Raw genomic sequence first — 22,574 nt, forward strand, 5'->3', positions numbered from 1 at the left:
AATTCTTGGTAATAGAGGGTTTTTTCCTATTTATGTTTGATAGATATTTTTGTTTCCAGAGGAATGTCACCTCCTAATTTCATAATGTATCATGGGCTTAAGAAAATTGAATTTAATAAAAGCCAGAGATGAATGGCATCCTTAAAGGTCCCAACACTTGTCTTTATTAGCAGGACAAACTGCAGGTCTCCAAACACTGCTTCTCTCCAAGCGAAAGTTTAAGTGAAAAGTACGGCTGTGCCCAGGTTAAATTTCATTGTGGGCCCAGCTAACGCTGTTAGCGGGGAGCTGGCTGCGTTTGTGTCCTTAGACGCCGGGGCCGCCCAACTCACCAGGCTACGGAGGTCTTTTTTGTTGGGAAGGAAAGTGTTTTCTTCTACTTAGCGGCAGAGGGAGGCTGTATCAGGAATTTGGGAGTCCGATGCACCTGACTCAAATGAGCCCCACCTTCGAGGCAGCACTGGGAAATCTGGGGGATCTGATTTTTCAGGGGGACCAGTGTGTATTTCGTGTGTGTGTGTGTGTGTGTGCGCGCGCGCTTGCCTCAGTTTTGCTTTTCAGAACAAAACTTTCTCTGGCCTACTGTGTAGTGCTCTGGGGGGAGAGGTATTTGAGTTTAAGCAGGAGCCTGGGCCTCCTTCTCCGTCCCGCCTCAGACTCAGTCTTGCAGTCTTTCCACCGTTCCTATCCCTGCCCCCTCTTTAGGGCAGCCTGGGACACTGTGCCACCAGAACCTTTGCCTTTCTCTGTCATGAAGTGTGGCTGCTATGATTTGGTCTTCAGCCCTGCTGTGAGGTGTTGGATAAAGATGCTCTGAAAACGAGCCCTGTAGAGCAGGTATGTTTGGTGGGGAGACAGCTGGCTGCCTTGGAATATCCGGGAGATGGGCCATTTCTCCTGTCTCCCCCGTCATCCGTTTCCCAGGATGCTGTCAGGTGTCGGCAGCTTCGCTGTTGCTTGTCCAGCCACCCCTGGAGAGAGCCAGTTGGCCTTGCTTTAGCGATGCTGGAAAGGTCCACACGGGCCGGGAGGCCTGGGGTAGGGACGCCACTGGAGCCGGCGGCTGGGGCCACCGAGTGGGCCAAGCCCCCCTCCTCTCTCTGCAGCGGAGGCCTTTTTCACATGCTAATTTTCCTCAGAGGATTTTGCTTTTATTTATTTTTTTTATTATTTCCTATTTGTCTCTTCCAGATGTTTTCAGGGCAGTTTTTTTGTGTTGTAAACTAATTCCATTCATGTTTTAAAAATTTATGAAAGCGCTAATAAAAATGTCAAAGTGGTAAAAATGTTAGCTTTTCCTCTGCTTTGATTAAATTTTGCAAACTGTTTTTGAATATTAAAAAGCAGTAATTTTTTTTATTCTCTCTCCTGGCTTTCCCTCTTCTCTCCGGCGTGTGCGTGTGCATGTGTGCGTGTGTGCGCGTGTGCTCTCTCTGGTCCTCCCCCCCGCCCCCGGCGTGTTCCTCCCTTCCCAGGAGCGATGTGTGAGGCGGGCTGCACAGCCGGCGGGCTGCAAGCCTGTTTGCACACCAGGACCTTGGTGCTGTGCATCTCTATTAAATAACGGAGACAAATTAATCTTAGAGACACCAAACAAATTGTCACTCCTCCTTCTCTTCCATTACGTTCCAGTGGACTGGGAAGGGCTGGCTAGGCGATGGGGGGGCAGGCTGAGGGGAGGGTGTACTGCTCAAAAGAAAGGTGGGAGGCACCCGCTTTTAGGGCTCGTACTCAGTTTTCTCCTCTCCAGTATCCCCTTCGGCTTTATTAATCATTTATCTTTTTTTGGGGGGGGGGTGTGGAAACTAATGAAACTCATCCGCTTTTGTTTAAACTTCGTATGTGGAAATCTGTGCATCAGTCTGATGGCTGCTTGTCTCTGTGGCTGGAGACCTAGGCCCGTGCTAGGGTGAGGGAGCTGGGCAAGAGGAAGAGGGGCCTGCTTTTCGGGGCTCCAGGGAGCAGGGCTCTGCTGGAGAACCAGTTGGGGAACCTGGGCCGATGTCACTGCTGTCTTCCTTCCCCTTTCCAGGGACAGTGGGGACGGTGGGTGTGTGGAGTCCCTGGAACTTGTGAGGACGTTGGCAGTGGGAGCGTCAGGAGTCCTAGCTGGGCTCGAACCACCTCAGTCTTGCGTTTGGCCTGGCAGGAGCTCGTGAGTCCAAAACACCCCCTCATTCTTGACTCCGAGTTACTAAAAACACCTTACTCCTCCTTCTCCTGTGCCTTTGCCGTTCCAGGAGATCATCGAGTTCCCCATCCTGAAGCTAAACGGCCGGACCATGGAGATCGAGTCTACCTTTCACATGTATGTCCAGCCCGTAGTCCACCCACAGCTCACTCCCTTCTGTACAGAGGTAAGGGCCCGCGGGCTGGGCGGCAAGTGCTGCCGGGACGGGGGCTTGGGGATCGTTGCTGCTCTTAGGGAAAGCTCAGGTCTTCTCAGGGCTTGGGGCAGGTGCGTGCTGGACCCAGCAGGCGGCATTCTACAAAGCCTGCCACCCCCTTGGATCACACTGGTTCCTGGGGAAGCCAGGGAGCAGTGGCGCAGTCCGTCCCAGCTTTCCCCCACTTGGCCTTCCTGGTCACTCCTGCCCTTCCTAGTGACGGGCACGTGGAGTGTAGGAGCAGGGTGGGTGCCTCTGGGGCTCAGCTTTCAGGTTCATTTCCCTTAGGATCCTCGGCCAGAGGCGGAGAGTACCAGCCTCTTGGAAGGAGCGCTTCTGTGCGCCTTTCTCAGCTTTCCGGTGGTGCTTTTCTGTCCTTGGGCGCAGCAGTCCTGTGGGAAGCGCAGCCCTTCTGTCCCTGAGGAAAGGGAAGGCCAGTCCGGGAGGGGTATGAGGACTGCTTGGCCGAGGCTCACGTGTCCTTAGCCTTATCCCAAGCCAGTTCCATATGTGGCCGCTTTGCCGGCAGGTGAGTGCTGGCTCCATTTCACAGATTCTGAAACTGGGACTGAGATCTCGGTCTTTGCTGGAGGCTCCAAAGAGTCACTGGTGAGAGGAAGCGCCCCTGGAGGGTTGACCGTCAGGGCGGCATGGAGAGGCCTTCTGTGGCTGCTTTTGCCTGGGGTGCGTTGTGTCGCGTGCTGTGGTGGCCGCAGGCTGTGGTGGAATCAGGCTCAGGTGTGTGTGGCAGCAGAGGTGACGGGAAAATGTAAGTGTTTCTGGAATTGTAAGCATTGGGGTCATTTGGGGTCCATGGAGACATGGCGCCTTCGTTTAGAGACCTGGTTTCGCCTTGAGTGAAGCAGGGAGAAAGACGTTCTTGAGTAATCCCGAAACCATGGCTTTGCCTGGGGGGCTGGGAAGGGCCTGTCTGCCCCTGCTGAGAGGGCTCTGTGGGCTCTGACTTAGCTCAGCTGTGAGGTCTGAGGGTCCCTCCTGGGCTTGTGACCCAGGTGGGCCTTTTGTTGGTAGGCATCAGGCTGCCCAGCCAGCGATGTTGAGGCTCTTAACTCCCTCTGGGGTCAACTGTTTTTCTTTTTCCCTCCCTTTCCCCTGGGAACTACCTCTACCACCAGGGGGCGCTAATCTGTCCTTTTTGCCCCTTTTGGGGAGGGGAAAAAAAAAAAAAACATTTTAATGATGATGAAAATCCCCTGGGGAGTTCCTGGTGTGGCTCAGTGGAAACGAGTGGCATCCATGAGGATGCAGGTTCGATCCTTGGCCTTGCTCAGTGGGTTAAGGATCCAGCGTTGCTGTGGCTCTGGCGTGGGCCGGCAGCTGTAGCTCCGATTGGACCCCTCACCTGGGAACCTCCATATGCCTTGGGTGCAGCCCTAAAAAGACAATCAGGAAAGAGAGAGAAAGAAAATCCCTTTCCTTATGGGAGGGGTAGGGAAGACTTTTCCTTAAACCAGTCAGATACCTGAGGCCTCCACTGGCCCCGAAGTAGAAGATGCACTCCTCTCCTCCTCCCTCCTCTCCTCCTCCCTCCTCTCCTCCTCCCTCCTCTCCTCCTCCCTCTGCCTCCCTCGGGGGCTCCAGCTGCCTGTCGTAGAGCGGCAGGCCTAGATGTGGGGAGGGTTGCTGCTTGTTTTGGAGTGGAACAGAGCCCTGCTGGAGCTCAGCCCTGGGCGGTAAGGTGCTTGAGAATATTGGGGAAACGTTTTTTTTTCTCCTTCCCCCACAGCAGGGCTACTCCTGCTTCTCTTTTGGGGGAGGGGAAGGAGGGATTGTGAGACGCTGATGGAAGCTGTTTCTTTTTTTCCAGAAAGTTTCACCCAAGGGCATAGGTAATTTGGAGCGTCGTAGGCCTGGGGGTGGTGGGATCCTGGTCATGAAGCCTCTTCTGAAAGTGAGGACCTAGCTGGGCTGCAGACGTGATTCTGCCATTTTGTCTCAGGCTTCCAGAGCTCAGAGTGCGCCCTGACCTGGTCCCTGCCTTTGTGTCCAGCCTCATGTCTCCCTGCTGCCCTCACCCAGAGGTCGCCCTGTCACAGTCGGCCTCCGTGCGTGATGCTCCTGCCTGTGTGCTGCCCCCGCCTCCTCCTGGTCCTGCCGCGCTCCGCCCAGGGTCCCCTCTCCGGGAAGCCTTCCCTGAGTCCAGGCTGGTTGTGCTCACCCCAGCCTACACCCGTCATTGCATTATACTTCAATGATTTCTCTGTCTCCTTACTAGACTGTGTGTTCCTTGTGGGCAGAAACTAGATCTGATCCATCTTCGTCACATCGTTAGGGCCTGGCACCAAGTAAAAATACCTGTTTCTTGAATGGATATTGTCAGACTCCCTCTCCCCAGAGCAGCTGTACCGTTGACTTGCTTTTTTGAGTAAGAAAAATCTTCTTTCGAAAACCTCGGGTCATAAACATGGCCCCATTTCTGTACTGGGTGGAATTGTGATGCAGAGAGAGGCGTGGACACAGGATGGGGCTGTCGCCATTCTGAGCCCTCATCCAGGCCAGCAGCACGTGCCTGTGCGGGTAGGAAGGGCGGTCATTCCAGCCAGAAAGAGCCTTTCACTCGTAAGCGTGAGGAACCACCGTGGACCTGTTTTCCTGAGCAGCTCCTCTGGGAGGATTTTCTCTCTTGCACAAGAAGTTTTCAAGAACCCTGGCTGTGCGTGCTCGTGTGCACACAGGAGCACATGCTGGTGTCGGAGCGTGCTGGGCAGCAGGAAGAGGGCTTCTGCCTGGAGCGAGTCTGTGGCCCACCTGTAGACACACTGTGTAGTGACCGGGTCATGAGCCTTCTTGAGGCCCTTTCTTAGTTCCAGTTGACAGTCTGCCTGGACCCGTGGCTCTACAGAGATAGGGTGGGCTGTGCTTCCCTCCTCCTCAGGCCCTTCCCCTGCCACCTCTAGAGTCTGGCCCAACTCAGACCTCTGTCTCTGGCAGCTGGGGTGCTGCACAGTCCCTGACCACATGCAGTCTTTTGTTGTTGTCATTATGAAAAAAAAAAAAAAAAAAAGGAAAAATACTGATTTTGGTAAATGCCAGTAAAGGGCTTTGTCTTGCACCTGTACTTATAAAGGGTGAGATTTATTGGTCTCTTTGTCTGAGGAGAAAGAGTGGGTCTGATTATCAGATTGCCCACCAGAGACAAGAGCTTCTGTCATCAACAGACTGTCTTGGTGTCAGAATACGATTGCGCTGGAGATAAACTCTGAATGGAGGAAGCACTGGGTGCTGACATGCTGTTGGCACTGAGCGTCCGGGGCTGCTTCCCGGCTGGGCTGTTTCTGAGGAAGCCAGCTCGTTCCTGGATAAAGCCCTTGTGCGGTGGGGCACCTCAGTAACCAGCCATGCTGTCAGTCAGGGTCAAAAGCCCCTCGCCTGTGGTTTCCGAGTCTGGAGAAGCGGGAGTTAATCTGTAATCCCTCAGTGAAAGGAGCCACAGAGCACACATTAATTCTTCCTCTCACCTCTCCTGCTTTAAGTGGTTGAGGTCTTTGAGCGCTGTTTAGCCTGTGAGCCCTGGTTCTCAGCTTAATAATACTTGGCTTTGCTCTAGTACCTTTCATTGTGAGGATGTGAAAGCTTTTTACAAACCTATATATTAACCCAAATGGGAACGGACTTAAATAGCAGCATGAAAGGTTTAGGTTAGGCCTAAGGTAGAACTTCACAAAATATTTTTTGTTACAGTGTCTCCCTCATAGTTTCATTCCTTTTCTTTTCTCCCTTCATTTCTTTTTTTTTTCCTTCTTTCCTTCCTTCTTTCTTGTCTTCTTTTTAGGGCCACACCTGCAGCTAGGTGTTCCCAGGCTAGGGGTCGAATCAGCTGCAGCTGCTGGCTTATGCCACAGCCACAGCAACATGGGATCCGAGCTGTGCCTATGACCTACACCACAGCTCATGGCAATGGCAGGTCCTTCACCCACTGAGAGAGGCCAGGGATTGAACCTGCATCCTCCTGGATACTAGTTGGATTCTTAACCAGCTGAGCTGTGACAGGAATGCCCAGTTTCTTTCTTTCTTTTTCTTTTTTGGCCTCCCCGAGGCATATGGAGTTCTCAGGCCCGGGATCGGATCCGAGCTGCAGTTGTGACCTACACTGCAGCTGTGGCAATACCAAATCCTTTAACCCACGGTGCCAGACCAAGGGTTGAACCTGTGTCCTGGCGTTGCAGAGATGATCCTGTTATGCCACAATGGGAACTCCTTCCTCACAGTTTCTGATATAAGTCGTACAGGTTGTCAGTATCAGGTTAAGGGACTACCTTTAGATTTCACCCCCTATTCCTCCAGTGCTGCTAAGATGTAGTCCATTGTTGGAGACATTAATGCAGAGGAGTGAGGCCTCCCCCTGAAAGGATGCTTCCAGTTAAACCAGTAGCTCAAGCACCTGTGTCTCTGGGGGTTGAGTTCAAGTCCTTTAGCTATAAGCTGTAAGCTCTCTTGCTGGACCATAGGCGGTCTGGGAAGCATGGAGACGGAGGGAGCTGAGCTCACTAGGTTCCTCCTGGACTGATGATGCCAGGACTGCTGACCACTGGAGAGGGGTGTGAGAAAGCCCCGGGGCCACCCCCCACCCTCCTAGGGCAGGCAGAGGTGGGCCTAGTCTGTAGGGAGAGACCCCGCAGAGAAGGGCCCCGGTTTTCCTTTTTGGTGTAGAGCCTTTTCCTGGGGCCCAGGGCAGGTGCGTGTGCACCTGTACAGAGGCTGACCCAAGTCCCACCTCCAAGGAGGGAGGGAGGGTTCTTGGCAGGGTTGCCAGTGGTTTCCTGTGCAAGCGAGACTTTCTGGAGGCCCTGTGGTGTGCATCTGAGTGAGCCAAGAGAAGGAGACCTAACTTGCCCCAGGGAACTCAGACTGGACACGAGACAGCATGCAGACCCTGGAGCTCTCCAAGGAGCGTGGCTGTGGGCCCTCTTTTCCAGGATAGTCCTGCCCCCAAGCCCCAGCTCTAGGCTTAGGGATGTGACTGCCCTGGAAGAACTGAGCAGGAGAGAAGCTAGGCGAGACAGGGCAGTGGCGGGTGCATGGTGCCAGCCAGTCATCTGGCTCTTGAACCTGGCGTTGGCACCAGGCCTCCTCTGGACTCTGGCCCCTGCTTGAGACAAAACGCAGATCCCAGGCTGCTCAGTGTCTGGCTGTGGGTGGCCGACGGGCTTGGGTGCTGGCTGAGCTGGGACAGGATGGGACTCCCAAGAAAACACAGATTCCACGAGGGCCGCGTCCGTGCTCCTCTTGGCTGCTGAACCCCTGCATCCCGAATGGCCCAGACACGGCTGGGCCGGTCTCGGGAGTAGCTGTTGACTAAACCAAAGGCGGAGCCAGCCCTCCAAGGTGAAAGCCGCCTTCGCCAGCTCTGCCCGCCCCGGCCCCGGCCTCGGGGGACCACCTTTTCTTCTCTTTGGCTCAGGCCCTCCCTCTGCTGGGCAGTTCTTTGGTCTCCCAAGCAAGGAAGGGGTGTGGAGGTGCCAGCCGGGCGGGCATGCTGTGGGTTAAAGCCTCGCGAAACAACAGTGTAGTTAATCTTTCTAATTTATTTTCCTTTTAGACCATGGGAAGTCTGTAGGCAGCAGCTGTTACCCAATTAAAATACAGATTAATATAAAAACAGTTTCTGGAATATAAAATAGAGTTGCTGTGTCCTTACACTTCCTTAAAATACCACCTAATAATGACTTGATGAACTACAGAAACCCACCTAGAGGAACCCAGCGTTCTTAAAATGAAAATTTCTTCCCTAAAAGGTGTGTATTACCATTCCGAGTAAGTCGCTGTGAGAAAATAACCTTCCCTCTTAGAGCCAGCAGGTTCTGTGAGTTGGGTATTTGGTATTCATTAAATGTAATTATAGTTTAATTGGAGTCTAATCCCCACCCCCAACACTTTAAAAAAAAAAAAAAAAAGGAAGTTTCCAAGCAGGCTTGAGATGCTCTTCTGTCTAGAAGTGGCCAGGGGCACCCTGGCCCTGGTGATTTCGAGCTGAGTCACGTCTGTGCCGGGGGCCTCCTGCCACAGTCCCTCCAGGCAGCCTGTCTAGTCTGCAATTGGGGGATATTTTCACTTCAAAACAAAACAAAGACAAAGCAAAGCAACAAGCTTGTTTGAACCTCAGCCTGACCTAGGTGGAGCTGAGGCCCTTGAGTTCTAGAAATTCTCTAGATTAGGTTTGTGGGCGTTTTTGTCAGCTAAAGGTGCCTGTTTTCCTGCCTGGCTGGCTGGTACTGAGGGCCCAGGCATGCAGGGTGAGGGGTGGATGCCTGGGGGCTCCCCCAGCCCTGCACCGCTGTTGGGGAGAGGTGCCGGACATCGGGGCTGAGAGAGGAGGTGGACTCGGAAGCCAGGGCCCTGGCTGTGTGAGCACTCCCCAAGTTCTGCAGCAACTTCCGAGAAGCTTGGAGGTGAACTGACTTCAGACTGTAATTTGCGGGGCCTTACTGAGGTTCTTGAATACGAAAGACACATACAAAATCAAGTTTTCTACAAAACGAAAGCTGAAACAGTGGTCAGTGTGTAGCTGTGCGTGTCCGTCTCCGGGCAGGACCTTGGGGGCGAGTTCACCCTGTGTCCTGGGACTCGGTTCCCAAGGCTCCTGTCACATTCGGAGCCTGCAGCTGTGCAGGTCGGACTCTTTCAAAACAGAAGGAGAAGGACGGAAAGGAGAGGCTCCCGTCCAGCTCTGAGTGGCTGCGCCCGGGTTTTCCACCCATTGGCTCTTTCTTCTTCCTTTCAGCTCACCGGCATTATTCAAGCCATGGTGGATGGTCAGCCAAGCCTGCAGCAAGTGCTGGAGGTAGGTTGAGTGACCTTTAATTCCTGACCTCTGACCCCCTTCCTGCTGCCTCCCCCCTCCCCTCCTGAGAATGTAGCCGTGTAATTTGACTATGATTATGGCTTGATTAGAATAACATTTGCTGTCACATCCGTGACATGCTGTTGAGAGTATTGAACCATTGATCTGTCATCTCCAGCTGTTCCCGTCAGGGCTACTGACAAGATGTCCCAGCGCCGCCGGGAGTCGGCGGGGCCCCCGCCCGCCCCGGCCCGTGGCCTGTGCCGCCGGCTCGGGCGCCTGTGCCGGGCGGGCTGGGAGTGGGGGAGCCGAGCCCGGGGACCGGCGGTGTTTTTGTTTAGCTTGAGTGTCGGCTTCTTGTGGCATGTGAGCACTTGATTAACTCGCCCAGAACTCCCCGTCGATGGCTTTTGTTTGCTGTCAGCTCCTCCAGGAGGCGCGGCTGGGCCCGCCTGCCCCACTGCAGCTTGCCGCTGGACGCAGTGTGCCTGTCAGGGGTGCAGAGGCTGCCCTGGGTAATGATTCCTAATCAGAATAATTACAACAATTGCCTATGTGAGGAACATCAAATTAAAGGCTGTAGAACCCTTGGCAGAGACCACACTTCTGGGATGTTCTCCTCGGGGAGCTGGAAAAGGTTAAGATGCTGCCTTTTGTGCTCCAGCCTGAGGGAGTAAGGAAGCAGCGCTTGGCCTCAGCCTGTCTCCCACCCCCGTCTGGCCTGGGGTTTTCAGAGAGGGGGAAGGTCCCGTTCCGTTCCCTTCTCTCTGGGGGGAGGGGAGAAGAGAAAAAGCCTGTGGATCCCAGTAGGTGCCGTATTTATCCTTAAGAGCCACAAGCCCAACGCTCGGCCCCCGTGACCGGAGAGGGCAGGCGTGTGGACGAGAGCGGGGCGCCTCTGCGTTGGAGGCACAGCCTAGAGGAGGTGGGGAGGCGGCAGGAGAGGAGGGAAGAGCTCTTCCTGGAGCCCAGAGGGTCCGTCCCGGGGGAGGGAAATGAGGACTGGATTCCCTGGGCTCCTCGGGATGGAACCAGGGCCAGGGAGATGGCTGTAGGCTCGCCCGGTGGCCGGGCGTGCTCCCTGTCCCTGGGAGTGTGCAGGCCCAGGCTCCGCCAGCGGTCAGGCTCCCGTGGGCCTCGGAGAAGATGACCCCTGAGGTGCCTCCCAGCCCCACTGATCCTCTTTTCAGGGGAAGAGATTTGCCCTTATGACTAAGGGGGCTCCTCAGCCTGGACTGCGCCCTCTAAGACCAGACTCAAGGAGAAAGAAGGGACCCGTCCGTCCCTGTCTCTCAGCCAGCACCTTAGAACAAGGCGGGGGGACAGGCAGCTTTTTTGTGGCGTGTCTCTGGGGGGGGTGCTGGGAGGACGACGCATACTCTGGGCTCGCACCAAACCAGGGCTGTTGAGGTGATGGAGGCTCCCTCAGTGGCGCTGGTGGGAGGGGAGATTGGTCTTTAGGCGTCTTCTTCCTGCTGACCCCGGGCCAGCCCTGGAGCAGGGTGCTCTGGGGATGCCCAGGCTCACCCAAGCTACTTTCTGCTACTTGCTCCGATTTTGTGGGTGAAGAGGGAAGCTTCCCGGCATGGGCCCAGGTAAGGGGTCTCAGGTAGGATGAGGGGGCCAGACTGGGCTCTGCTTTGTCCCGTTAGCTCTGAGTCAGTTGTAGAGCTAAAGAGCTAGTCCCTTCGTAACCCAGGCCCCGAGCAGATGGCCAGCTGGATGTTTGCCTGACACTTTTGTTCTAAGTAGGGCTCAGGCGGGGCTCCTCCAGACCTCCAGGAGCTGGGAGGGCTGGCCTGCCTGAGTGGGGGGGTGTCTTGGTGGTCCCACCGATCCTTTATCCATTCAGAGAAGGGAAGGCCTGACTCCAGTGTATCACGTCCTGGGACAGGCTCAGAGCACTCAGAGCAGAAGCTGCTCGTTAAATGTCTGCTGCATGAGTGAAGGGCCTCGCCCCTGAGCTTCCAAGGACCCCAGGGAGCAGTAAGCGCTTCTCATGGGGAAGGCCTGGTCTTGCTGGGCATTGCCTCCTGACAGTCCTGTCCTGTCCTGCTCTCTTTTCCAGGACCCCCTGTGCAGGAGTTGGGGCGTTGGGGAGCCCCCTAGCAGGTGGGGCACTTACCTTGGGGATTTAAGGCCAGTGAACCGGAGCGAGATTAGCTGATTTAGGGAGCTCCAGGTTTGCCTTACCTCTTTTCTTATATAAAGTCTGTCTTATTTTCTTTAGGTGACTCTCGGGAAGGGGTGTGTGTGTGTGTGTGTGTGTGTGTGTCTGTGTGTGTGTGCAAGGGGTGGGGCCAAAATGGCTGGGAGACAAACTGTTCAGCAGTGCAAAGCCCGGAAGTTAGCTGCTGGGGCGACCCTTGAGTTGAGGAGGAGTCTGTGGTGGACACGCTGTGAAGAGGTTGTGCAGAGTCTGGCATTGGGGAGCAGCCCCGATGTCCCAGGAGGCAGGGCTGTTGTAGCCGCGGAGCTCGATGGGGTCCTTGGCCCTGCTCAAGGACCGCTTCGGCATGGGCCACGGCCTCCAGGATTTCGGGGATATCCAGGGAGCCCAGGATTCCCGTGGGCACACGAGGCCCTTCACAGGCTGGCCTCACCTGCTCCCCCAGCCTCTGTGCCTGCTTCTCCTTCCGGTTACTGCCGACTCAGCCACACTGCTCTCTACTCACACTTCAGTGAATCAGCAAATAGCTATCGAGACGCCACTGTGCTGGGTGTGGGATTAAGACAGTGGAAGAACACAGATGCGCGTCCCTGCCTTCAGGAGGCCGATGGTCTGGTGGGGAAGGCAGACGGTACACAGTTGCTTCTCAGATGCCAAATGTCTGTGTTGCCTTTGCCTCCGCCTGGAGCAGCCTTTCCTGGGCTCCACCCTGCCGAGCATGCTCTGCCACCAGGCTTGGCGTCTCACCCTCCTCTTTAGGAAACCCTTCTGACTCCTTTCCCCCTGAAAGGTAGGGCTGGCCTCTGCCTCCGCTTGGTCCAATAGTGTCCTGGGTGCCTCCCCGCTGCTGCCTCTGTTATGGCATATTACGATGATGTGTCTGTCTCCCCTCCCGGCCTGCCGTCTATTTTTAGGTAGGCACTTAATGCATTATCACATATGATTCTCAAAACAACCCAGTAAGGTTAGTCATCCTACCTCATTTTATAGATGAAGGCAACTGAAGTTCAGAGGGGTTAAATGACTTTTAAATGACTTCGCATCACGATGCAGCTGGGATATGGAAGAGCCAAGGTTAGAACCCAGATGCGTCTGACTTTTCCAAGGGTCTAACGACTACGTGCTGCAGCCTTTAAAACTAATCCTCCCGTGTGAGTGGAGTAGCGGTGTGATCTGCTGCACTCGTGCCCCATGCCCGGGATCTTCTGAACAATCGGCAACGATTCATGAATTCTTTCTGATAATTCTCTTGTTATGTACTGAGTTTAGTGTTTGTACTTCCAGTGTGAGTGCAAATAATAAAACCGATCAAAGGGGTGAAGGGAAAGAAAGACTTAAAGTGTGTTTGGGAGCAGTTTCTTTCCCTGTCTAGGCATTGAGCTCAGCTTTCAAAAGATTCTGCTGCATTTGAATCCCCATCCAGGAGAGAGGAAGTACAAAGTCTGGGGCCAGTTTATGACTTTCTGGCACCTGGAGCAGGCAGTGCTCTCCCAGTTGTCAGGATGGGGCTCCAGCCCGGCAGAGGAGTCTCTTCTGTTGACTCACGGTGAAAATTAACTTCCCCTTCATTTGGCGAATACCCAAGTTCGTAAATTTGGGTAGTGGACACTGCGTAGGAGGGTGGAATGAATAAATGACTGAACGCACCTATGAATTGGGGCTCCCTGCTTGAGGCCTCCTTCCGGCCTGTTCTCCTGGCCCAGGATAGCCTGCGTCGTGCTAGGCTGGGCTTTCGTTTGAGGACTGAAGGCATTTGGATGCACCGACTGGGATCTGTCCGTATCCCGTCCAGGGTGGGCTCCCAGGCGGTGGGGGAGTGGAGGGCCTCCCTGCCCACCACCCCCCACACCCGGGCTTGTGGGATCTGCCCGCAGGGATAGCCCTGCGAGCGCCCCCATAGGCTGAGCCAAGGCTGAGAGCCCAGAGTGGAGCTGTGGCGGGTTAAGATTACAATTTTCTCTGCTCTGATTACAAGCAGCTTATCTGCGTCTCACTGTTGTGGCTCTTCACAGACTCAGGGAAAAAAAAAGGCAAATCTCATCTGTTCTTGTGTACTTTTCAGAGGGTCGATGAGTGGATGGCGAAGGAAGGCCTCTTAGATCCAAACGTCAAGTCGATTTTTGTCACCTGCGGAGACTGGGACTTAAAAGTCATGTGAGTATGAGCAGGACTCCTGTGCCGGCAGGGCTCGGGAGCTGCGGGACCAGGTTTTGCCTTTCACAGGCTCCAGTGTCCAGGCCCACAGAGCAGCGGGGTCAGGGAGTCCCTGGATCCTGGGGGCCAGCAGGTGAGACGAGGGCTGGGAGCCCTGCCTTCTGCCCCCGGAGCTGCGAGTGGACGAGCCGAGGGCCCGCCCAGCGCTGCTGTTGCCTTCTGGCCTTTGCCAGGACGGGTCTTCCTGTGGTGGGGCTACATGTTATTGCCCTGAAAGGAGGGAGTTAAAAGGGGGTCTTTCATTTCCTTTTAAACCAAATACATAGCATTTACTGTTCTAAACGCTCTAGAAATAGTAACTCATTTACTAACCCTAGCTCCTCTTGTGATTCCTATTTTATAGATGAGGAAATTAAGGCCCAGAAGGTTAAGTAACTTGCCCAAGAACTCACAAAGCCAGGATTCAAACCCGGGCACCCTGGCTCCAGGGTTCATTCTCTTAACCCTTCTGCTAGGCTCGGCTCTCATCTGGTACATGAGGCCTGATGACCCCGCCGAGAGCCTAGTGGTGGGGATGAGAGAGGAAGCCGCCCAAGTCCCCAGCCTCCTCTTTCCTCCTTTGTCCTCCCTGCTTGTTCTCCTTTGTCTGCTGATCCTGCCCTGGTTGTGGAAGACAGAACTGGTTCCTTCGCGGGGTTGACGCTCCTGCCTCTCGTCTGTCCTCATGGATACCTGGCTTCAGACAGCCCCCAGGGAACAAAAGCGGACTGGAGGTGGTGGGGGCACTGTTTGCTGAGGATTGATAGAATCGATACCTCTGTGTTCTTTGTGACTGAAGGCGGCAGCAAGCATTGTGTGTGTGTGTGTGTGTGTGTGTGTGTGTGAGCTTTTGAGCATAGGGTGGGGTACTGGTGGGGGTAGGGAGTCGTGGCTCTGGAGTGACATCTCCTACCAATTCAGGCGTTGTTTTCTCACCAAGGTCCTTTTTATGTGCCTTTTGGAAGCTGGGCGAAGTTCTGTACCCAGGTGGCTGCCCAGCCTGCTGTTGGACCCCACCCTCGAGGTGAGGCGGGAGGAAGAGCGAGGCCGAGTCCCGTGACCACCCGCTCGCCTCGTCTCCCCGGCCCTAAAGTTGTGCGCACCTGCTCGCTGCTGACTGACTGCACACCGCACAGCCCCCAAAGCTCCTGGATAACGTTCACTGTCAGGGAGATTTTAGGGCCGGGGCCTGGAGGCGGAGCCGAATGCAGGGTGGAGGAGGGGTCCTGTGGAGAAGGTGAGGAAGGGGAGGAAGGCCGGTGCTCTCCTTGAGAGTATCCTGGGCAGCTCTGAGTGCTTGAAGCGGGGAAGGGACTTGGCGTGGAGCTCGGGCACGGGAGAAGCCATCCGGGGTGGGGCGGCTTCAGGCTGACACCCAGAGTGCTGGCGTTTGGGCTCTGGCGGCCCAGGCCGGAGGCCCAGTTTCTCCAGTTTGCCTTCGGAGATGCCCCCTCTTCCAGGGGTGTTTTCTCTTTCGCGTGTTCGTGGCCCAGGCCTGATTTCAGCCCCTTCTGTGAGAGCTGTGAAGGGTGTGATGCCTGCAGGCAGAGGAAAGCTTCCCTGTGCATGACGCTGGGGCCTGTCTGGCTGGGCCTCCTAGGCTGGAGTGGGTTTCTCCAGCAGGAGCAGGAGAGGAATTTCAGAGCTGCTGTCTGCTTTGGGTCTGGCCCTACAGCACCAGTTCAGGCCTGGGCAGATCCGGGGGACTCCGGAGGCTGCTGTCCTCCTCACGGGCACTGATGTCATCAAGAAGAGGCTTAGGGTTGGGGAATCAAAGAACGCGTGAAAGGAAATCAGATTTTAATGAGCAGGCTCCACAGCCCACCCAGTCCTCCTGACTGCCTTCTTGGGTAGGAGGTGCTATCTCCCTTTTGTCGATGAAACAGCCAAAACAAAGCAAAATTAAACACTGATGCTCCAATTGGTAGGCTCAAAGCTAGGCAGGAGTGAATTCTTCAGGCCACATAGCTTCCAAAAGAGGTGGCTCAGGCAGACTCTGGTGGCCGGTTCGGGTCTGGGTCGGGAAGTCCAGTGAAGCTCTGAAAACCAGTGTGCAGGGAGGAGGCAGGAGGCAGGTGGCAGAGTTGGGGGAGGAGAGAGTGTGGCTGCCTCTTAGGCGCCGGACTCCCCCAACTGCTGGGAAGGCTCTTAATTAAATGTGTAACAAAGTAAAGCAGCCAGAGAGGAATCTAAGCTGTGCTGCGTGACAGCACACAGCTTCTCCGTGGTCCTGGAGCCTCTCATCGGATGGCTCTCGTCAGAACCATCACCTTCCCAGGCGCTCAGCAAAGCCTGCGGATGAGCCTGACAAGGGTGCTGGGGAATTGACACCCACTACTTGTTAGGATGTGGCTCGCTTCCTATTTTGACATCACTTTCAGATTTAACTAAGCGTCGGGCATTCAGCACATATTTTCATTTCCCACCCTGGTTTCCCAGAGCCATGGTTGCTCCCCGTTGCTGCCCCCCACCCCCCGCCCCGCCCCAGCCAGTTTCACGTCACCTTCGTTGGAAAGGGTCTGATTAGAGAGGCACCGAGAAACGGGACTGAAGTGGCAGCGGAGAGCCCACTGGAGAAAAGACATCTGCCTCCACCCTGACAGAATCATTTTGTGTCCGTCTCTTGTCGGCCTGGATGGGCTGAGACGCAGCTTTACGTGGGCTTTGATGCTGCTGTCACAGATCCGGCCAAGGTGGGTTTTAATTTCGTGGATGCAGATTTGACTTTCCTTCGAAACTTGTCTAAGAAACGACACTTTGGGAGTTCCTGTTGTGGCGCCGTGGAAACGAATCTGACCAGGAACCATGGGGTTGTGGGTTCGATCCCTGGCCTCGCTCCTTGGGTTAAGGATCTGGCGTTGCTGTGAGCTGTGGGATAGGTCACAGATGTGGCTCGGATCTGGCGCTGCTGTGGCTGTGACGTAGGCCAGCAGCTGGAGCTCCGATTAGACCCCTAGCCCGGGAACCTCCGTATGCCGTGGGTGCGGCCCTAAAAAGACAAAAAAAAAAGGCAAAGGCAAACGACACTTTTGGTTTTGGCTCAGTCGGCTTGCCTTCCCTACTTGACCTCCCTTTCCTTTGCCTTCCTGGGTGTTTCTTGAAGCTTCCCTAGAGCTTAGCCTTCTTTCACCAACTTCTTCTCCTCTCCGCTTGCCTGGGCTGTGGGTTCTCTCGGTGAAGGGCTTCCATCTCGGGCCTGGTGGGAGCGCGGGGCGGAGGCAGCGACACCAGCGCAGCTGCCGCCTCTGAGGAGCTCAGCTTTTCGCCAGTAGCTTAAGACCTGGGTTTACCAGCTGAACACACAGGTAGCTGAGAAGCTAGACCAGAGGCTTTGCCAGGGGCCTGGGAGGCGGCGAAGAGGGGCAGGCTGGGGAGACGGGTGGGGCCGCTGGTGAGGGGTCGGGAAGAGCCGATGGGGGGAGCGTGGACATGGTCGGCGGCGCTGTCCGGGAAGAGGCCCTTCCGAGAGGGCCCCGATGGTCAGACATGCTGTGGGCGCCCGGGGCCAGGGGCCTGCTCAGGGCCGACTGAGAGGTCCCGCGTCCAGCTCAGCCTTGGCTGGGACGGGCGGGTGGCCTCCATCGGCGGGGGCGTCGGAGGGCCAGGCCGGCGTTCCACCTGGGCGTCTTCCCTGCCTTCCTGGTGAGGTGCGCGCCGCACCCCTGTTGACGCTGTGCCGACGTGGACCAGGACGTCTGGAGAGGGGGCGATGCTTGCTCATCGTCGAGCGTAACTTCGTGGACGCCCATCCGGACTAATTTTGCAGCCCAGGGTAGAAAACTGTCTGCAAAAAGAAGTAACTGTCATTTGTAAGAACGCCAGTGGGGGAAAGCGCTTGGTACTGTGCCGTCTGGCCAAAGAAAATGAGACCTGCTCCTGTTATTTCAGTACTCTGACCCGAGGTCATTTGCGCTCTGTTGTTCTTAATTCATCATGAAGGAGACCCAGTCAGGAGGCAGGTGGGAGCATCTGTGTGAACGTCACACCTGAGGTCACACTCTTTTTTCTTTTTTTAAGATGACTCGTCCTTTTCCAGATGACATAAGCCTCGCTTCTTGTTTCAAGTACAAATAAGCATGATGTCTCGGACTTAGCAAAGCAAAAAGCCCCCAGACGCTGGCTCAGATTACCCTGCTCGCTGTTTGATACGGGGCCATGTGCTCAGCAGGGATTACAGAGGGTCATGCAGCCAAGACTGTTGAGAAGCAGAGACTGCTGCTGCCTGGAGGGGAGTCCCCTGGCGATGGGACCTCACGCCTGGGAGAGCACAGTCGGGCAGGGCCGGTCCCGTGTCGGGGGAGGTAGATGAAGGCTGAGAGGGCAGCCAGTGACATGCTCGCCGGAGCCAGGCTGGGCCCTCTTGGCATCATTCAGCAGAGTTGACCACTTGAAGCATCCTTCAGCTCTCCTTATGTCTCCTGATTCTCTGACTTTGCCTCCACATTCCTCTTTGCAGAGGCGTCTTTCCTTTTTTCCTTAAATTTAGTGTTTCTTAAATATTGGTGTTTCTTTGGTCTCTCTCCTAGCCGTCTTGTCTTTTTACGCTACACACTCACGCTTCCCAGTGTGATCTCATCTATTGCCCTGGCTTCCCCTCTTCTCTGCGTGCTGTCTTCTCATCTTTTTCTCCATCTGAGAAATGGGAACTGACCTGCAGCAGTGATGCCGCTGGAGAAAAGGCATCTGCTCAGTCTGCCGTCTGACCTCCAGGCCTTCGTTTCTAGCTCCTATTCTCTGTCTTACCTAGACACCCACGTGCGCCTTAGAGCTCAGGTGGTGGTTTTCTCCCGGCACCTTGTCCTCCATCATTCTCTCGAGCAGTGATTGGTACCCTCTACTCAGTAGTTGTGTCAGAAACCTGGGCGTCATCCTTGGTTCTTCCTCTGCCTGTAACCAGTTAATCGCCAGGTCCTGCTGACCTTTTCTCCCAGAGGGGTCTCACAGTCGGTGCCTTCCTTCTAAACCCACTACCACTGTCCTAGCTCAGGTCACCATACTCTCCTTGGGTTCCTACGAAAGTCTTCTAGCTGATCTGACTGTCTTGTTTCTTCTATTCTGCCCTCCTAATTGTGGCAGATTACATCACACCCCCTTCACACCCTTCACGGCTGCCCGTTGCCCTGGAGGCAAAGTCACACTGCTTATTGAAGCTCTTAGAGCTCTTGTTTATTTCTCCAGCCTCATCTCTTGATGCTCTCTAAGTATTCAGCCCCACCCCAGCCAGACGCTCCTGGCCGGTTCCTAACGGTCCCTCCTAACCCCTTTCTCTCGGTGCCTTCTTATGTGTTCCTGGAGCACGTGCACTTTTTCATACAGGAAATTGTATCATAGCTGCCTTGACCTGTCTCTTTCCTTAGGTTGCAGGCACCGTTATAACCCTAGACAACGCTTGACTTGTAATAGCTGTTCCGTAAGGATCTGTTGAATAGATGACAACCAAGCCGTGGAGTGCGCCTGTGGCCTCTCTGCTCAGGAAGGCGGCAGAGGGTCCTGGTGGGTAGATTCAGGGAAAAGGGAACGGAGGAAGGCTTCTCCTGTACCAGCCTGAGAGTGAGGGGCTAGGGTACTGCACTGTTAGTGCCAGGAAGCTCCTGGGTTTCCTGCTGGCAGCTCTGGGTGTTGGGCCCTCCGCACGGTGGGCACTGGGTGAGATGGCACATGGGCCTGGGTGAGGGAGGAGGAGTTTGGTGCTAGGCACCATGGGAAGGGCTTTCTCTGAGAGATTGGTGCTTCTAGGATGGAGGGCTGGGACTGCTGTGGAAAAGTTTACATCAGGAAATAAGGATAGCCAGCATTTACTGAGCACTTTCTATATATACCAGGGGCCCTGCTGTGCTTTTTTTTTTTTTTTCTTTCAATGTCTACACCTGCGGCATATGGACGTTCCCAGGCTAGGGGTCAAATTGGAGCTGCAGCTGCTGGCTTACGCTATAGCCACAGCATCACGGGATCTGAGCCGCATCTGGGATCTACACCACAGCTCACGGCAACACCAGATCCTTAATCCACTGAGTGAGGCCAGAGATCAAATGCGCCCCCTTATGGATACTGGTTGGGTTTGTAACCCGTTGAACCACAATGGGGACTCCCTGCTGTGCACTTTATACCTGAGACACGATCTCGTTTAATCCTTATTACAGTCCTGTGAAATAAATCATCTCTATAACCATTCCCCCCCCCAACAAATGAAGAAACTGGGGCCCAGAGAGGTAAGTAATTTGCCAAGGGCACACAACCAATTTGTGGCAGGTGTTTAAACCTGGGCATCCTGACTCTAGAAGCCGTGTGTTTAACCAGTCCGCTGCCTGACCGACGCTTCGTCTTCCTTCGGGCCGTGTGGTGGGAATGCCCTCCCTCCGTAGAGGGAGAAGCCTCAGGTGTTCTCTGACGCGTTCTGCTTCTGGTACCTGGTCTGGTGTTGGCGGGGGTCTGGGCTGTTAGGTTCTCTTTGATGTGTGGGTGCGGTTGCCCAGGAAGGGTGGCGGGGGACGCTTTGGGGCTGAGAGCCTCCTTGCTGAGTGACAGATGAATGACTCCTTGGGCTTGAAGGAAACCATTGCCAGGATCACTTTGGTCCCCTCTATCCTGCAGTTTGTTTGGAAGCACACGGGGCATCTCATCGTGTCACTAAGCTCATGAGAACCTTGTCCATGGCTTTGCCAGTTGGTCCCAGCCCTGAGCTGTATCACTTTTGATTAGCAGCCTGCCGGGGGAAGGGGCTGGAGTAACAACTCCCTGGCAGTCCCGACTTGTCTCATTTCCTGATACTTTTATCTGTCACTGCAAGCGCTTGGGCTCCCCTCCTGAACTAATTAAGTTTGCATGTGTTTAGACACATTGCCAAATAGGGCTCAGCAAAGCGGAACTGAGCTACCTCTCTTTCTGAGTAGGGGAGGAAGGGTCTATGAAGGCTCCACCACGAGGGCCAGGAGAAGCCTGGATGACCTGGAGTGGGCGCCTACAGATGATAGGCATTCTGCCCTGGACTCCTTGGGACACAGCAGCCTGCCAAGCAACCTTCTGATTGGCTGGCAGCAGAAGGTGAGGGCCCACCCCCCAGCTCTCAGAGAACCGGGCATTCTGAGTGAGAGGGCTGAGGATGGAACGAGGGCAGGCGCTAAAGTGGGCTTTCTTTCCCAAGCACAAGCGACACCTGAGTGTTCAGTGGGATTTGCAGAGGGAGTTCGCAGGCCTGTGTGCCCTGTGCTGCCAGCCTGAACCCGCCCAGCTCCTGGGCCTAAAACCACCTGTGTGGCTGGCGGAGGGCAGGCTGTCCTTTTTGCCAGGTCTGTGAGAAGTGCCTAGGAAACCCCAGTCCACGGTGCTCAGTGTCATGATCCTGTGAGGGGCGCCAGGAGGAGGGAGGGGGCGCAGTGCTGCTCAGGCGCTCCCGCCCTGGAGGGGGTTCAGCCTAATGGACCACCACAGTGAGGTGCTGGCTGCCAGCGTGTTTCCGTGTCTGACTGATGCCTGCCTTTTCCCTAGCGCGGGTGGCCTGGGCTCTGAGATGTCCTGTGGCAGCACACACTTGGGTCTTGCCCACACCCCAGACATGGGCATGACCACGTTGTGGGCGTCTCCTCTAAGGTGGGGAGTGAGGGCGTTCCCTGCACAAAGCAGGGAGCCAGCTGACGGCGGTGGACAAGGCGGCAGTCCTGTCGCTTGAGGCCAGTGAGTCAGCTTCCCGGCCGCGAGGAGGCTTTGGATAAGGCAAGATCAGCTCAGAGCCGGGCCAGGCTCCCAGGGCACACAGTTTGTGTGGGGAGCGGGGAGGGGGTTCTGGAGGTTGTATAGGAATTCTGGACCTTCGAGCTGCAGCCTAAGCCCAGAGAGAACAAGCACCAGACCTTCTGCCCTCCCTTCAGCTTCCCTAGAGCCCTCTCGTCAGCAGAGGTGTGTCGGGTTCGCCCCAGGAAGGCAGCTTGTGTTGATGGGGTCATGTTTCAGCTGCAGCTAATCCAAGTCACTCGATATAAATCTCTCCCTGCTGCCGCTCCCCTCCCTCCCATCCCCAACCACAGACAGGGAAATGAATCCTGGCCCTCGCCCTGAATACATCATGGCAGGCCTGCCTCTAATGAGAGAGGGCCATTCATTGTGGGGTGAAGCTCCCTGCAGAGCCTGGGATGCCATTAATTAAAGAAGAGCCACCTGAAGCCAGTCGTGCGGTGCAGCCTGCCACGCTCAGATGGAGTGGTGGTGGGGTAGCCTCGTTAGCCTGACAGCTCCTTGGGCCGAGAGTTCCTGGGGGCGGAGGAGCGAGGGGTGCCCACCTACACCTGCGCGCTCACAGGCCTCTGGGGCCAGTCTTCTCACAGACGCACGAGAGCCCCTCCTGCACCTGTCCTGGGGCCGAGACCTGGCAGGTAAAGGGCTCTTGAAGGTGGGCTGGGCTGCGGAGCATCCGTCTCCCACGTGCAGATCCTTGGGCAGGAGCAGGTTTCTCTCTACCCACTCTTCGCCGCGTGGTTCCTGAATGGCAGGTCAGCGGGAGCGCAGCCTGCCTCCTTCCCCCAGAGCCTAAGTGTGGGGATGCTGGCCGGCTGGCTCTGGGGGGGACTGTGGGCCTGGACGGTCACTAGGGGAGAAGCTCTGTCATCAGGCCCGTGGGCACGCCCGCCTGCTTCCCTCTGCCCCGGAAGACGGAGCCGCTGGTATCCCACTTTCCGGGCTGAAGGGTGGGATTCTAGTGGCAGCCTCATGTCTTCACCCCCGGGAAGGTGTCAGAGGGTCTGAAGCATTTTCGTGGTCACAGGAATCCCCGGAGCGGAAGTTTTGCTCAGTTAAAACCCTGGTAAAAGGTAGAGATGTTTATGTAGCAGCTGATGGAGCTTTGAGATGTGCGTGGTGGTGGGAGCGGCTGTTTTGGCCTCTGGGCGGAGCTGCTGACTAGGTGGCTCTCACTGCTTCGTTGGGCCTGAGACAGTGATGCCGCCTCGTTTCTAGTCCCCATTCTGATGCATGGAGTACCCCTCGACCCTCCATGAGGCTCTTGCCACGTCTCTTTGCTGGCAGGAGGGGC

General features: G+C 55.5%; 1 protein-coding gene across 20 annotated transcripts in view; it reads left to right on the forward strand.

Annotated features, from left to right (window-relative positions):
- The window catches only part of ERI3 (ERI1 exoribonuclease family member 3), a 125,500-nt gene that overhangs the window by 29,861 nt on the left and 73,065 nt on the right, over positions 1 to 22,574 (forward strand). For 14 of the 20 annotated variants that reach the window (XM_021096789.2, XM_084965376.1, XM_021096807.2 and 11 more), the window contains 3 exons: positions 2,241 to 2,357; positions 9,130 to 9,189; positions 13,422 to 13,513. In XM_021096789.2, the coding sequence (XP_020952448.1) occupies positions 2,241 to 2,357; positions 9,130 to 9,189; positions 13,422 to 13,513 (269 nt within the window). Of the gene's footprint in view, positions 1 to 2,240; positions 2,358 to 7,947; positions 8,144 to 9,129; positions 9,190 to 13,421; positions 13,514 to 22,574 lie in introns of all 20 variants that reach the window. The other 6 variants (XM_021096809.2, XM_021096791.2, XM_084965373.1 and 3 more) reach the window with 2 other exon arrangements.

The sequence above is a fragment of the Sus scrofa genome, chromosome 6 (assembly GCF_054392235.1).
Source record: "Sus scrofa isolate SSC_HxYL_T2T_F1_AM1 chromosome 6, Sscrofa_HxYL_maternal_Yorkshire_Landrace_v2.0, whole genome shotgun sequence".
Classification (NCBI taxonomy): domain Eukaryota; kingdom Metazoa; phylum Chordata; class Mammalia; order Artiodactyla; family Suidae; genus Sus; species Sus scrofa.